Below are 15,423 nucleotides of genomic sequence, written 5' to 3'. Positions count from 1 at the left end.
AACGGTTTTAGTATTTTACTGAGTGATCGCCAAACACTGTAATGGTAGCGAGAAATGCGTTATTTGTCGAACGGCTTTTTATGCCGTCGTCGATGTAATATTATTCGTCCGTGCCGTTGTCGGGAAGTGGGGGGCATTAATAAAACCAAAACGTTTCCACGATATAAAATCGGTGTCTAAGATCATTGTGATTAAGAAAAATGAAAAAAATTCCACCGGTTTCATACGCGCTCGGACCGTAATATATTCACCGACTACTCAGCAAGACTGGGGACAAAGGATAACGTGGCGTGGAAATAAATACACGGTGGTGGGGAGAAAAAAAATAATAGGTTTAATTTAGCAAGGAATACAACGTGAATATAAAATTCATATTCTTTATAATGCCTATGAGATACTAATTGGTAGGTTGCATAAAATGTTCAAAAGTCAAAAATCCAATACAATTTCAGTTTCAGACAGTCCGTCTGGACACACTGTACAATATAACGCGTTTGTTACAGTTGTCGTAATTAAAAAGGTTCGATTCCGTGTCGTAATTTTTTGTGTGCCATCCGTACGGTATGAAAGACGACAAAAAAGAATTACCCACTTCCGAGATTACTCGAGCGTCATTATCAACGCGCGTGTGGGTGTGTATGTGTGTATAGCGTATGTGTGAGTGATGTGTACAAAACGGTCGACGGACGAAGTGGACATTGGGACAACTCGCGATCAGTTAAGTTTTTCCACCACTCGCGGACGTCGATCCTGGGTGGTACGCTCGTTATGATCCAGCGATACCAAACATTTATATTTTTCTTTTGCTCACCAACAACAATATTTTATTATACAAACTCCATTCTTTTTTGATACATTTTATGATAATTGTAAAAAAAATTTTTTTTTTTTTATCAATATCGTGGAAAAAATTTCGAAAATTTTTTTTCGTTCCTGCAGCTAACGCAGGACGGGCCTGTTAGTAATTATCAAAATCAAATTGCACTCGCAAATATGATAGCAAGAAAATTGCGGAGAAGTGTATTATAGCGAATAAATGTTATTTATACGGCACTAGCGTTTTGCGTTTTAAAGTTTAATGACCTTATTGATATCTATTTTCAATTTGTTTTTTTTTTTATGATTACTATGTACTATTATTTTTTTTTGTTTTTCTAATATTTACCGTGGTGTGCGTCAAGTTTTGAGTACAGAGTAGTCATTAATTTCTTATCCTCGCATTATTTTTATCGCTCAATTTATCATTTTAATAGGGGTTTTTTCTCAATTTTATGTTTCTTGCATTCGTTATCGTCACTATTTTGTGTTTGTTCGGCGTACACAACGAAGAAGAATCGAACTACTAAAAAACCGAAAAAAGCTGGTAAGCTACCTATCTGTTGTTAAAATGGATATTTTACTGACCAGAATTGTAAATTTGTAAACGACATTTTTCTCTTGGGAACTATTAAATTCGTGAATTATTTTGTTTAAACTTATTGATTTATTCTTGTTAACTATTCTATTTTATCAATATTTTTTCAATTTAAGGTCAGTTTCATATTTTATACTTGTATATGTAATAAACATACTCAAATATAAATTGAAAAATATATCAATACAATCTAGGTATTAATTTTGTTTTGTTTTGTTAATATTGACTTTTTAATGTAATTACCAATATATTCATTTACTATACCTGTGTACTATATTCTTGGCCTCTTCGACTTATCTAGTTATGCTAAACAATAACTAAATACTAGTTTACATACTAGATTATTGATGGTTATTAGTTATTTGTTTCATGTTCATTGTTGTTATAGTTTTATCATGAGAATACAATTAATAGTTTTATCATGAGAATACAATTAATAGTTTTAACTTATTATTATTGTATTCATAATAAGCACTACATTTTAAAACGTTGAAATCAATGAAAATGTACATATTTAATATTTTTTTTTCAATATGAATATGTAATTAATTGTAAAGTTTTTGATTTTGTTATTTAAAATGTAGTGTTTAAAATATTGATAATCAATTATGTATTTTTTATACAATTTCTATGAATGATAATCTATTGTTGATCATTAATTGTTTATTTTCATTTTACCCTTAAAACAGTATTATAAAGAATAATTTAAACATATTTTAAGTTCTGCTCAAATACTAAAGAAAAATAGTATTTAAATACTAGTATGGAATGTATTTTAATAGTATTTTCTAAAAAAAAAAAAAAGCTTCTGTCTTATATGCACCAATAGGTAATTACAATAGTTTAAATGTAGGTAACTTGTTATTTATATAATTACAATAATTACAGTAATCTAACCAACAAAGTTAATTTTATATATTTTTAATTTTTTTTATATGTTATTAATAGTGCCTTTATGCAAAGTTTTTTTTAAAAAAGTTTCATAATCCAAACAAAAATATTAATTGTCATAAAATTGTAATTAATAAAATACAGTATTAAATACTCAAAAACGTAAATATTTGTTCTATCAAAAGTATTTATATCCCTGTACTCAAATACTTTACAACACTGCTCTGCAGTTATTTTTAATATTTTTCTTGGTTTCTTTATTTTTATAAAAAGCATAATTATGTATAATACATCAATATATTCATTAAAAGTAAAAAAATTGATATTATACAGTAATAACTATGATTTATATATATATATATATATATGGATAAATATTATGTTTATACAATTTTAAATGAATTATGATTATCGTGGAATTAAATTGAAATTCTGAATAGTCCAATGAGTACTCCATATAAACCCGTTTATTTATCTAAAATATGGAATGAAAATTGGGTTTGGCAAAAAAAAAAAAGAAGATAATTAGGAAAAGAACATAACCATCCAAATTTCTGTTAGTCAGAATATATGGTAAAATAATCTAAAAATCAATATTTATAAGAAGAAAATTTCAGTGATTTTGCAGAATTTTGGCCACATACATAAATATTGCCATTTTGGATTATATCTAATAACTTTATATAATAATATGTATATAATATACATTTACAAACTATTTACCCAGTCCTCAGAGCAGCATAAGAAATGGAGGTTAGATAATCTATAATATTTTAAATTTCAAAAGTATATTATAAAAATGTGGTAAAAAAATTTAAGGTTTTTAGTATATAGTTGATTATTTTTTAGTCCTAATTATTTGATTGAAAAAATGCAACTTTAATAATATAATATAACCATTTTAAAATGTATTACAACGATAATTTGAATTTATTAGGACTAAAAACTACTCAAATTTAGGTTAAAAAACCATGAAGTTTTTACACTAATTGCATAATATGTTCTTCTAATTTAAAAATGTATTTTTTTTATTTATTTTTTTTTTAATTCTTAGAGGTTGAGGGTATAATCTTTGATACTCCTAGAATACTAACATTTGATCAACAGTCAAAATAATTATTTATGCTAGATGTAATTTAAATAATTCGTAAACTAATTTCTTCTTTGGTTGAAGTTTTTCGGTTTATCTTAAATATACATAATGAAATCAGTAGTTAATTGTTAAATAGGTGTTGATTTTTTTTACTTTAAGAAGTTACTATTAGTCTAATAAAATTTAAAAAATCAAAGAATATTATATTTTATAACATTTTATTTTTCAGGATGTACATGTGCTAATTTTAAAATATAATATTTTATTTACTTGCAAAGATTACCTACTGACCATAATTTATTATATTTATGAAATAAATAAATTTTATCATAAAATACATTGATTGTATAATTTAAGGTAGTAAAACAATTAAATTTAACTATATTTTGTATAATATTTGTATATGTTTATAAAAAATTAAAACTTGAAAACTTACTTTATTTATCAATTATTTTATATTTTCTATTTTTATAATAATTATACCTTATAAATCAAGTAGATTAAATCGATATACGCAGGTGATTTTATTTATTGTATTATTTTACATAAGAAGGCATTAAATTAATAATAAATGTTTATACAAAAATCCGAGCTTATGTTAGTTAAATAGATATATCTATTATATTATCTAATCTATTGAGTTTATTCCTCCTGACATATTTACTCTCTAGTAATATATAATATGAGTCTTAACTTCTTGTATTTTAATTAAAAGAATATATTTATATTATTTGGATAGTTTTTAATAAAAGCCAGAAAAAACTATAAAAATAAAAATACCTCTGGGGCTTATATTTCGGTCCGAGAAAATACTTATTATAAATATATAATAATAGATGGAATATTTATAATCCAATAACTTGGTTTTACTATCTGAAAAATGATTTACAGTAAAAAAAAAAAAAAATCAATATTGATAAATTAATACATTAATAACTTCTTTTAGAGTATAAAATCATTTATCATAACTTATAAAATTTAATAAAAAAAAAAAATTAATTTTGACTCCCAAGATAGATAAAAAAATGTTAAATAAATAAATAAGTTAATAATAAATAGGTCCAAAGACCTTAACTGTAGCACTTGATTCAAATAAAATTATCAGTATTTAGTTTGAAAAATTAGTATGAAATTTTTAAATACAACTGTTTGTAATTTGGCAATTCAATTTTGAATCAAATTTTTTCCATCTCTAAACAGTCTTGAAATTGAAAATATTTTTTATGTCATATGATACTGAAAAAAATATCTTAACAAACAAAATGTTTATGATTATAAAAATGTGTACCTATTGAAAATATTAAAAAAAAAAGATTAAAACATTACATTATATTAAATATAAAATAAATATTTAAACTAAAAGTTATTAGATTTATAATTTATACATTTTTATGTGTTATTATTTGTGTCTATTTTTAATGAAATGGAATATTTGTTATTAAATTTTAAAAGGTTCTTTCAATTATGTTTATTAGAAACTTAATTAATACTCGCAGTTAACTTGTATGCTCACTTAAAATATTAATTAACAAGATTATAGTTCATTATGATTTTTTTGTTACATTTTTAAGAAATGTTTTTTGTGGTTATTCTAAAGTTAAATATAATTCTTCTATTCTAATAATTGAAATTTTAAATTGAATATAATAATTTTAAATGGTTATAATTAGGGCTGGGATTTTAATGTCCTTAAAAATTGCGAAAAATGACCTTAAAAAAGTGCAAAAATGATTTAAAAAACTCAACAAATGCCTTTAAAGCTTATTTAAAATAGCTTTATAATTTAAAAAATTACATTATATGTACATAAATATTTTATTTTACTTCATATATTAATAAATAAAAAATTATTCTTTGTTGTTTTACTGAATCACAAGAGTGTGCCTCCTGTTGTTCCCCAATGAGTTTTTGTAGATATACATATTTTTTACTTATTCTTCAATTTGTTCTCTTCGTTGTACTCCATTTATATGTTTGTCTCTTGATATATTTTGTATTGTAAAACGTTTATCAACAGCAACTTTTACATTGCATACCTTACACAACAACACTAATCCGTTAGTAGAAAAAATCTATAGTCTATAATTTTAAATTCGAAAAACCCCAAAAATTACTTAAAAACCCCTAAAATTACCCAAACAATGAGAAAAATGACCTTAAAATCAAAAATTGTCAAAAAATGCAAAATAAAATTTCTTATTTTAATTTAAAAATATCTAAAACATATCTGTAATAAAACGAGCATCGTACAGAAAGCTTCAGAAAAAAGTGCAAAGTGCATCGAAAACCCAGCCCTAGTTATAATAAATAGAGGTCAAATTTATATTCTCTTAAAATTCTTAAAACATGATAATATGATATTTTTATGTCGTTTAAAAATGGCAATATATTCTCTAAATATTCTTTGAAAATATCAGATATATGATGTTTTACGTCCTTAAAAATACAAATAATTCTTCAATATTCTGTAAAAAAAAAAAAACTTATTAAATTTACTCTATTTAAATTTATCATTTACTAAATGTTATTATTAGATTTATAACAACTAATGGTTAATTTTTATAACAACCTTGATTGAAGGATATAAAAATAACTCATATAGTGAATATTGTATTTTTTGATCAATATTATCAAAACGCACTCAATATGTACTTAATATGTGCATGGAAGTGATGTGAAGACAAATAATAGACAATATAATTATTAATTATTTTCTTTGAAATAAATATTTATAAAATATTTTTTGTTGTATTAAATATTTACTGACCCCTAAAGTATGTTTTTTATGCAAAATACATTTTTTCTGTGAATTCTGTGTTTCATGAATTGTAAACATATCTCATTTCATTTAACTGCATAGACTATAAACTAGGCGTGTAGCCAGTGAGGTGTTACAGATTAACTCCCCCCTTGACTATGTTATATTTAAGTCTTATAAAGGTAAAAATTCATCATGAACCATGATGAACACATATTTATCATTACAAAATATATACATATTATGATAACAGTAATATAATGCCAGGACTCGGCTTCTCATTACACTGTTTCATTTAATAAATTAAACTCGTGAATTTGTATTGTTTCATCCATGATTTAAAATATATATAAGAGAAAAAATATCCATTTGAGATTTTAATAAAATATTTAAACACTTCTTCATACATTAATATAATACACATGGATAAATATTCATGTATAATATACTAAAGTACTTGTATGCTTGTACAATAAAATATACATAAAGTTATTATTTTGTTGTATATAATTTTGTCGATTAATTTTAAATAACACCCCCTTTAAAATTACATAGCTACTTGCCTGCTAGAAACAAATATGTAAAATCATAAAAATTCGACCTCTAGTAATAACTATTAAATAGTTTTTAATAATTAAATTGATAGCAAAATAATTCTTAGTTTTTTTTCGGAAATTATGAATCTTTATTAAATCATAGACCTGGAAAAATTAAAAACAAAAACAAAGCTATTTTTAAACTATTGTTCTATAATATAAAATATTATCCAAATAAATAACTATAACAAGCAAGATAAGGACTATGTTTGAGACAATATAGTACACTAAATATTTTCTCAAGTGAGGTATTCATTCTCATCATATTTTTTATGTTTCAAATAGCACTTAGCATTTATATTTCAAAGTAGTCTTTATAGTCGAGCTATTTATGAATCGTACATCCATGGTATATATTTTTTTTCAAATAGTAACTTCCATTTTAAATCATAAATTATTTTTGTATAACTTTAATAAATATGTTGATCCTTAGTTTGGCAAACTCCCTGGGGAAACTGTGTATGATTTATAAACTAAAAATGAATTTTAATAATTTATTCAATATAAGTAATTAATTTTCATTTTATTTACCTGACTAATATTTATAACATTCATAAGGATTTTTATTATTGAGTTGATTATCTTGATCTTTCAAAATTTAATAAATATAATGTATTGTTTCTAAATAAGTAAATAACTTCATTTTAAGTACTTTATTTAGTCATATTGAAAATGTTTAACAAAATTACATAGTCATAAAATTATAATGTAATTTCATAACAAAAGTTAATGTTTTTATTATATATTATATATAAACCAATTTGTACAAAAATTAAGTTTAAATTTTCATCAAAATCATCAAAATTATTTTGTGGAATAATTTTTACAAAAAAAAAAATAAAAGTTAAAAAATGCCTAAATTATTTATACTTCATAATTTACAAATTGAGATTAAAATTTAAAAGGGTTTGAAGACAAACAATTTAATAAAATTAAATAATTTTAAATTATTAAGTAATTTAATGTTTACTTATTATGTAAATACAATTATAAATATATTTTTAATAAAAGTTAAATTAATGTTCAAAATTTTAAATCAATCATCATTAATAAAACAAAATTAAATGCAAATTTTATAATTTTTACTTAAAGTACATAGTTTTTAAAGTTAATTTTGTTATCCTATTTAAATTTAATTTATTTTCTTAAAAAATGATAATTTTATTCGTCAATAGTTTATTTTCCTTTTGATAAAATATTAGTAAATTTTTTCAAGATTTTACATGATTTAATAATTTTTATATATATACTATACCTGAAATACATTCTTGAAATATTTAAACTTGGTGAATCAATCATTGAGTTAATAATATATGTTTTAACATTCCTATCATTTTTTTATTGATTTATATTCCCTATTTTATTATATTTAATTTTATTATTTATTAAATAATCATGATTTTAAAGTCGATCTTTATATATTTACAAAATAACTAATATTATTAAATTACAATTTTATGAACAATTTAAATTCTTATAACATTAATATTTTTGGTTCAAAATATACTATATTTATGACATTGAATTAATTTTCAGGTTTCCAAATTTTATATACTCAGTGTTATGGGAGATTATAGAACTTGATCTGGTTGCTTTAATAACAAGACAATTTTGAATATTTCAATGCGGTCCACTACTGAGGACAATATGAATTCACTAGCACCACAACAATATTGTTTACGGTGGAAATATCATCACTCAAATTTACAAGCAATGTTCTCTCAACTTTTAGAACGAGAAAGTTATTGTGATGTTACATTGGCTTGTGAAGGAAAAACTCTAAGAGCTCATAAGGTATATTCGTACATATATGTATAATTTTTATAAAGAAAAAAAAATTTTATTGTACTTGTATAAAAGAGTAAATTTTATTTTATTTTAATTTCTAAAATAATCTATATTTCTATATTTCTAGGTTATGCTTTCAGCCTGTAGTACTTATTTTGATTCTATACTATCTCAACACGATGAGGATAAAGCAATAGTTATTCTTAAAGATGTTAAGTTCTCTGATATTCAAGCACTAGTCAGTTTTATGTATAAGGGAGAAATAAATGTTGAAAATGTAAGTTATAAGTTTTATCCATAATTTTTATTAAGATTAATATAATTTTCTCGTATTACATTATTTATTCTAATTTTAGACCGAGCTTTCATCACTGTTAAAAACTGCAGAAGAACTTAAAATTAAAGGGTTGGCTGAAGTCTCATGGAGATCAGATCAAGATCAGCAAAATCAAAATCTTAATGTAACTACTGACGAGTCAAATATTAGTAAAAAAAGAAAATTAGATACAGTAACACCTACTACTACTGCTAATATAAAAAAAGAATTTATAGAGAAACAAGTAATTGTTGTAAAACTAAAATATATTTGTTGTTATTATTGATTTTTATGATTAATATATTTAGGAAACTGATGATATGGATGTAGCAGATATTGAAAATGATTCTGAACCAGATCAATCAATCTGGGAACCAGAAATGCAACATGTTGTTGATACAGACAATGTAGAGCTTTCTAAAACAACAGTAAGTCAATCTCCTATTATATGTTTGAGTTTCTAAGAGTAATAAAATGCGAAAGAAGAAGAGTTTCTAAAATTAATGAATATGAATTTGAATTGTTTGGTTGTATATAATATTTATGTTACAACGTAAAACATAGTAGGTATTACCTACTTAGGTATAGTATAATATGCCCAAGTATAATTTTAAATGGAAGTTTATTAAATGTTAACTAAAAACTTTATTTATAAGTGTATGTTTCTAAAATCATTATTCCTGAACTCAAAATGTACAAAAAATAAACTAAGTTATACATTTTAATTTATAAACTTAATTTTAAATCTATAGATTCATACTAAAATTCTAATTTCCAATTATAAACTAATGTTGTATTCCTGTGTTTATTAAAATATTAGTCAACTAATATTTATTATAAAAAATAGGATATGTCTATTATATGAATATTGTGTATTATAATGTACAACTTACTATATATAAAACTATTTAGACTCTTATTTTTTTAAATTTTTTTATTTAAGACTGGAAATGTTAATGTAACAACTTTTTCATCTGAAGAAGATAGAGCAAACAGCACTAGCGGTGCCAATCTAGGGTTCAGTGAACAACCAGCACATGCTCCTGGTATAAACAAACTAATAACACAAATTATGTTAAATTAACATTTTTATATTTTTATATAATTTTTTCTATTATAGATCTAAGTCAATATTCTGATGTAATGAAAATGAATGACTATCTAGAATCTGGTGGTCGCCGTCCTCAGTTTTGGGAAGAACCTTTTACTAAAAGACTTATGGAAGCAATAAAAAATAAAGACCTAGAAATGAAAGTAGCTGCTGAGTTAATGGGAGTATCTTATGGAACTTTATATGGACGATACCGAGATGCTTACGGTTGTCTAAAACATCCATACAGGTAATGGAGTAACTATATTTTATTTTGATTTATTAAATGGATTGATATTCTATAGAGTTCGAGATTTTTGGTTGGAACAAGGTCCAGCTGATGTATTAGCTAAATTGCAAAGAAAAGAATTAACCCTTTTTCGAGCAGCTGAAATTCTAAATGTTACTGTAACAACTTTAGCTAATTACTTGTCAACAATGAGACAAGGTGATAATTCACTTACAGTAGCTTCTGCTACAGTAAGTGCTAGTGATAGGTCAACTTTTAGAGTTGATGTTATGTCTGAAAGTGATAGAGAAGAAGGCTCTGAAGAAGAAGAACACGAAAATAATGATGAAACTGATATTATAACAAATAGTAACACCCAACCTCAACAAAATATACCAGACATCACTTTTGTACCAGCGCCAGGTACAATGTCTAAAGTAAATAATCTAAATGGTAACTAGCGTTATAATTGTATAAATTTACAAAAATATAGTTAACCTGTTATAAGTTCTAAAAAATTTAAATGATATCCTAAAAAAAAATTTCTTTTTGTTTTGTTTGTTTTATTTTTTAAAAAAATTTATTTTATTTATTTATTTTTATTTTATTTTATTATTATGATTTTATTTTTTGATTATTTATCTTCAATTATCTATATATGTTTGACATTAACATATATATTTATTTTCTTAATATTTTGGATCACTGTTGGAAGATATTTATTTTATTCTAAACTAACTAATAATAAAAGAAAGCCTGTAGGTTATTACATTACTAAAATTGGTGCTAAACTAAAATACATTCTTCCAATTAGCTCTCTAGTATCAAACTTTTCTATGAAAATTAAATTCATTATTATTATTTTTTATTATTTTTATTTTTATTATTACTATTATTTTTATTATATTATATATTTTATTTATGTTGTTGTCTATAACAATAGTTATGTTTGTAGATGCATATATCTATAAGATATATTATTTTTATCGTTTTAAATTATTTATGTTTCTTATTTACTGGTGGGTGATTTGCCAATTACGATAATTGGTATGCACTTTGAATTAAATTTTTACAAATTCTGGTCATATTATTCATAAATTATATTATTATGTTTTATAAGTTTCTAACTTAACCCTATTTATTTCATTATCAGCGAAGTAAAAAAGTAATTCTAAGTTTGATCAAATAGCTATTTAGATAGTAGTTTAAATACATACAATTTTTACATAAATACTATTATACATTTTATATTATTAAAATAGTATAGTGTATACAAAACATATTGTGATTTTATTGGGTGTTTATTATATAACTTAATTGCATGTGCATTTTTATATATAAATATGTGTATCATTTGTGTTATGTTATCATTTATGTATTCAATAAGAATTAGTGGATATACATGGAATACATAAATATAAAATATTTTCTAACTATGTTTGTAACATTATTATTTTTTTATACTAAAAGATTGATCGAACATGAAATAAAAATATTAAGGTATCTTTAAAAATATTAGTGAATTGTTTACTATGGGATAGAGAGTTTAATATAAATTATGATAATCAATTATTAATTCAATATTTATATTTAATTTTAAAATCAATACTCCTAATAAAATCAACTACGTTAAAAAAAAAAAAACTGAGACACATAGTAAGTTAATTAAAATGTATACCAGTTAAATGTTTTTAATGAAATGAAACATTTTTAATTGTATTATTGAATGATATAAAATTCTCGGTTTTGAAATATATTATACTTTTTTATATATTTCAAGTTATAAATAATTAATTATGTATATAATTTAAATTTAAAAAAAGAATGTTACGAGTTATTATAAATATAAAAATGTATATTATCTTGTATATAATGTGTGATAGCAACAAATATTTATTATTTTGTGGATTAACACATTGAAAAATCCTTTTAAGTAATTTTTTTAATCACTTTATTCCATATAATATAAAAGTATAAGTTTATTTTGATAAATTTAATGCTTTAATTTTTAGTATAATAAATATCATCACTGAGAATTTTATACATGTAACTTAATTATAAAAGAACATATAAATGGACAAAATTACTCTTGACATTTTACTGTGCAATATAAATCATAGTCCTATTTAATAGTTTTTAAGTCTGATCAAGAACATTTATTTACCAGAATATTTATAAATTATTTTTAATATTATTATTATTATTATTATTATTATTATTATTGCTGTAAATATATGATATATTACAATTATAATCATTGTAATATAAACAGTAATATTGTTTATTATTTTTATATAAAAAATTTAATATTAATGTATGTAATAAAATTAATTAATTATCTTTAATAAAGACTTGAAACCCTCAAGATTAGCCGAATATTGATTATCTAGGAGTTTAAACACTATTTTATGGTTAATGGTTATATATATTATGTGTAAATATACAATAAAAAAATATGTATGATAGATTTATAGGTCTACCTCCTAAACTTGTTATAAATAAACATAATATATTATTTCACAATGCCGTATAATTTATGCACTTAAATTATTTGCAATACACAATACAAGCTTATAAATTTTTTTTTATTGTTTCACGTGTTCCTAGAATTTAATTATTATAATTTTATTTAAATTAACTTATAATAGCATAATTGAGTGGCTGAATAATTTTTTATTTCATTTTCGCACCAAATATTTGTTTCAATTTATAAATTATATAATTTTAATATATTTTGACTTCAAAGTATCAGACTTATTAATAATTATTTTATTTAGAAAAGTTTTATTCAGTCACATTTTTAAGTTAACTAATTTATGTTTTATATTATTTCAATAATTATTATTTAAGTGGTGAATTTTTTTACTTTTATTTTATTATTATTTATTATTTTTGACTTTTACAAGTGAAGAGTAAAAACCAACTTGGCCACTTATTCAAGAGTCAGGTACGTTTTAATATTTTTTTTTCTAAGCACCTCATTTAAATAACTGATTTATGTTACTTAATGTTCCAAAATTCAATAAATAATAATGATAATAATAATAATAATAATAAGTCTTTTCCCTGGAGTATAGTCTGAATATCTAATTTTATGTATATTGATATTGCAATCGTAAATATCTTAAATGTATTCAAATATTTATTTATATTTTTCAAATCTATTATTCACTACTTATAACATTGATTTAATTGGTTAAGTTTTTTTTAATTATTTTATTTTTAAAATATTTTACATTCACCATGATATTTATCAATGGGTTTTAATGAAAAAAAAACTGTATTTAGCACTTACTCAAAAGAATTTAATTATTAATTTTTTAAATTGTTAATGATATAACTTAGAATTATTATTGGAATCTATACCTTTGGATGAGTTGGCATAATAAATCCAAGTTATTACTTAATTAATATTTGTGACTTGATTTGATGATATTGTAAAAGTTATTATTTTTTTTTTTTTGTACCTAATTGTTTTATGAAACTGTAACGTTTTCGCAAGATATTTATAATTTTATAAATCTATTAAATGTGTACTTATATAGTTAAAAAATAAATGGAATTTTAAACTAAGAATAAAAGAGTATTTTAATATTCTGGTGATTGATTGTAAAATATAAGGTATTACAAACTAATTAAGAATTATCATAATAGTGCATTTTTCCTCCTATAGGTGTAATCCTTCAAGGTTTACATTTTAAGTGTTCTTATTTCCAATGCTGTTGTTCTTGTATATTTATATTTTATTTATTCAAAACTCTTGAGTAAATAATATATATCTTATATATGGTCAATCCTAGATATAAATTGTATATTTTGCTAAAGAAATTAATTTAAGAAATTTTCCAAAAATGAATTGTTATTTTTCATTTGTCTTTTTTTAATTGATATTTAATGAAAAATATAACATTTCAATTGCTACCTATTTAAAACAATGTTTTTTAGTTAACTTGGTTTTTACAAAAATGCATAAATTTATTAGATCAGCGGTTCTCAATCTTTTTAGTACCATGACCCAAATTTCTCCCAAAAAATTTTTCGCAACCCATATAATTTCACTCTTCAAATAGAAGTAAAAACACAATTTGTATTATATAAAGATGTATACATTTTTACTAGGTATTTAGTATTTTATAGGTTTATAATTAATATATTTTTACAAATGTACTTTAATAATGGAGGTATATGCGAAATATGTGCTTATTTTTTGTTATGGTTAACAACAGCATTGACATCGATGTCAATTTTAGTTATTTTCAAACGTAAAGAGTTCGATAAATTTATCTTGTTCCGATGTTTGTTTTTGATGCCCACCATTGCCGAAAATCCAACTTCTTACATATATGAAGATAAGAATGTGAGTAGTATTTTTATAGCTTCAGTTAAAAGAATTGGAAATGATTGTTGAGATGACTACTAAAACTGAATCACATTGCGGCTAAATTGAAGTTTTAAAGATGAATTTTTTGATAAATCGATGAGTTTTTCATTGGCTTTGGTCGAAATCCTACAGCTTCCTGAAACGGATTCACAATCCAGCTATTTTGTTCATATTCTTTCATTTCTTCAAGGAAGTAAAAATTCAAATGATTTTTCAACGAAATCAAATGCAAACTGATGTGGTTAATTATGTCTTCAGCTAATTTTATATCATTTTTAGTTATGAAAATTTGAGATGTTTCAAAGCAATCATAATTTTGCTTTTTAGTGTTGTTTTGCCATAAAGTTTTTTCATTAAACCTTTTATTTTGTTATGAACCGCAAATTTATCGGCTCCTTGTATTCTTTGTAAATATAAATTTAATTCGTTAAGTATACTGATTAATTTAACTTAATTTTTTAGAATTAATATAATTCAAAAAATGTTCGTGAACCACACTTTGAGAAACACTGTATTAGATATATTGCTATGTTCTAGTTGATAATACAGTATAAACTCGTTTAACTGTTTGCAATTGGACCAAGCCTGTGATGTATAATTGAATGAGACATGTATAAGTAAAAATACATTTTTATTTATAATTATTAAATCGGGCCCTCTTCCCTTTGCAATTATTTGACCAAGACCACTTATAAGCATAGGCGTGTCAAGACTTCGCAGAGGGTGAAACCCAAACCAGTGCTGGCCTTGGGGGGGGGGGGGGGGGCAAGCGGTGCGACTATACCGGGCCCCGCGCTTATATGGGGTCCCACTGGGGTATATTTATGGAGGGGCTATGGGGGCTTCAGCCCCCCTCCCCGAAATCCA

At 23.0% G+C, this 15,423-nt stretch overlaps 1 protein-coding gene across 2 annotated transcripts; it reads left to right on the top strand.

Moving 5' to 3' along the window:
• Positions 1–857: 857 nt before the first annotated feature.
• LOC112688930 (modifier of mdg4-like) lies at positions 858–10,705 on the top strand. 2 transcript variants are annotated; one of them, XM_025562361.1, is made up of 8 exons: positions 858–1,363; positions 8,289–8,546; positions 8,668–8,817; positions 8,897–9,100; positions 9,165–9,284; positions 9,800–9,902; positions 9,977–10,196; positions 10,252–10,705. In XM_025562361.1, the coding sequence occupies exons 2-8, from the start codon at positions 8,376–8,378 to the stop codon at positions 10,634–10,636; spliced, it is 1,353 nt and encodes a 450-aa protein (XP_025418146.1). In that variant the 5' UTR covers positions 858–1,363; positions 8,289–8,375; the 3' UTR covers positions 10,637–10,705. The 2 variants fall into 2 exon arrangements, with proteins under 2 accessions (XP_025418146.1, XP_025418148.1); XM_025562363.1 differs by lacking the exon at positions 858–1,363 and adding an exon at positions 2,961–3,058.
• Positions 10,706–15,423: the final 4,718 nt, after the last annotated feature.

The sequence above is a fragment of the Sipha flava genome, unplaced genomic scaffold, assembly GCF_003268045.1.
Source record: "Sipha flava isolate LNK unplaced genomic scaffold, YSA_version1 41_pilon_pilon, whole genome shotgun sequence".
Classification (NCBI taxonomy): domain Eukaryota; kingdom Metazoa; phylum Arthropoda; class Insecta; order Hemiptera; family Aphididae; genus Sipha; species Sipha flava.
The sequence above is the reverse complement of the archived record's forward strand: the minus strand, read 5'-3'. Positions and strand labels throughout refer to the sequence as shown.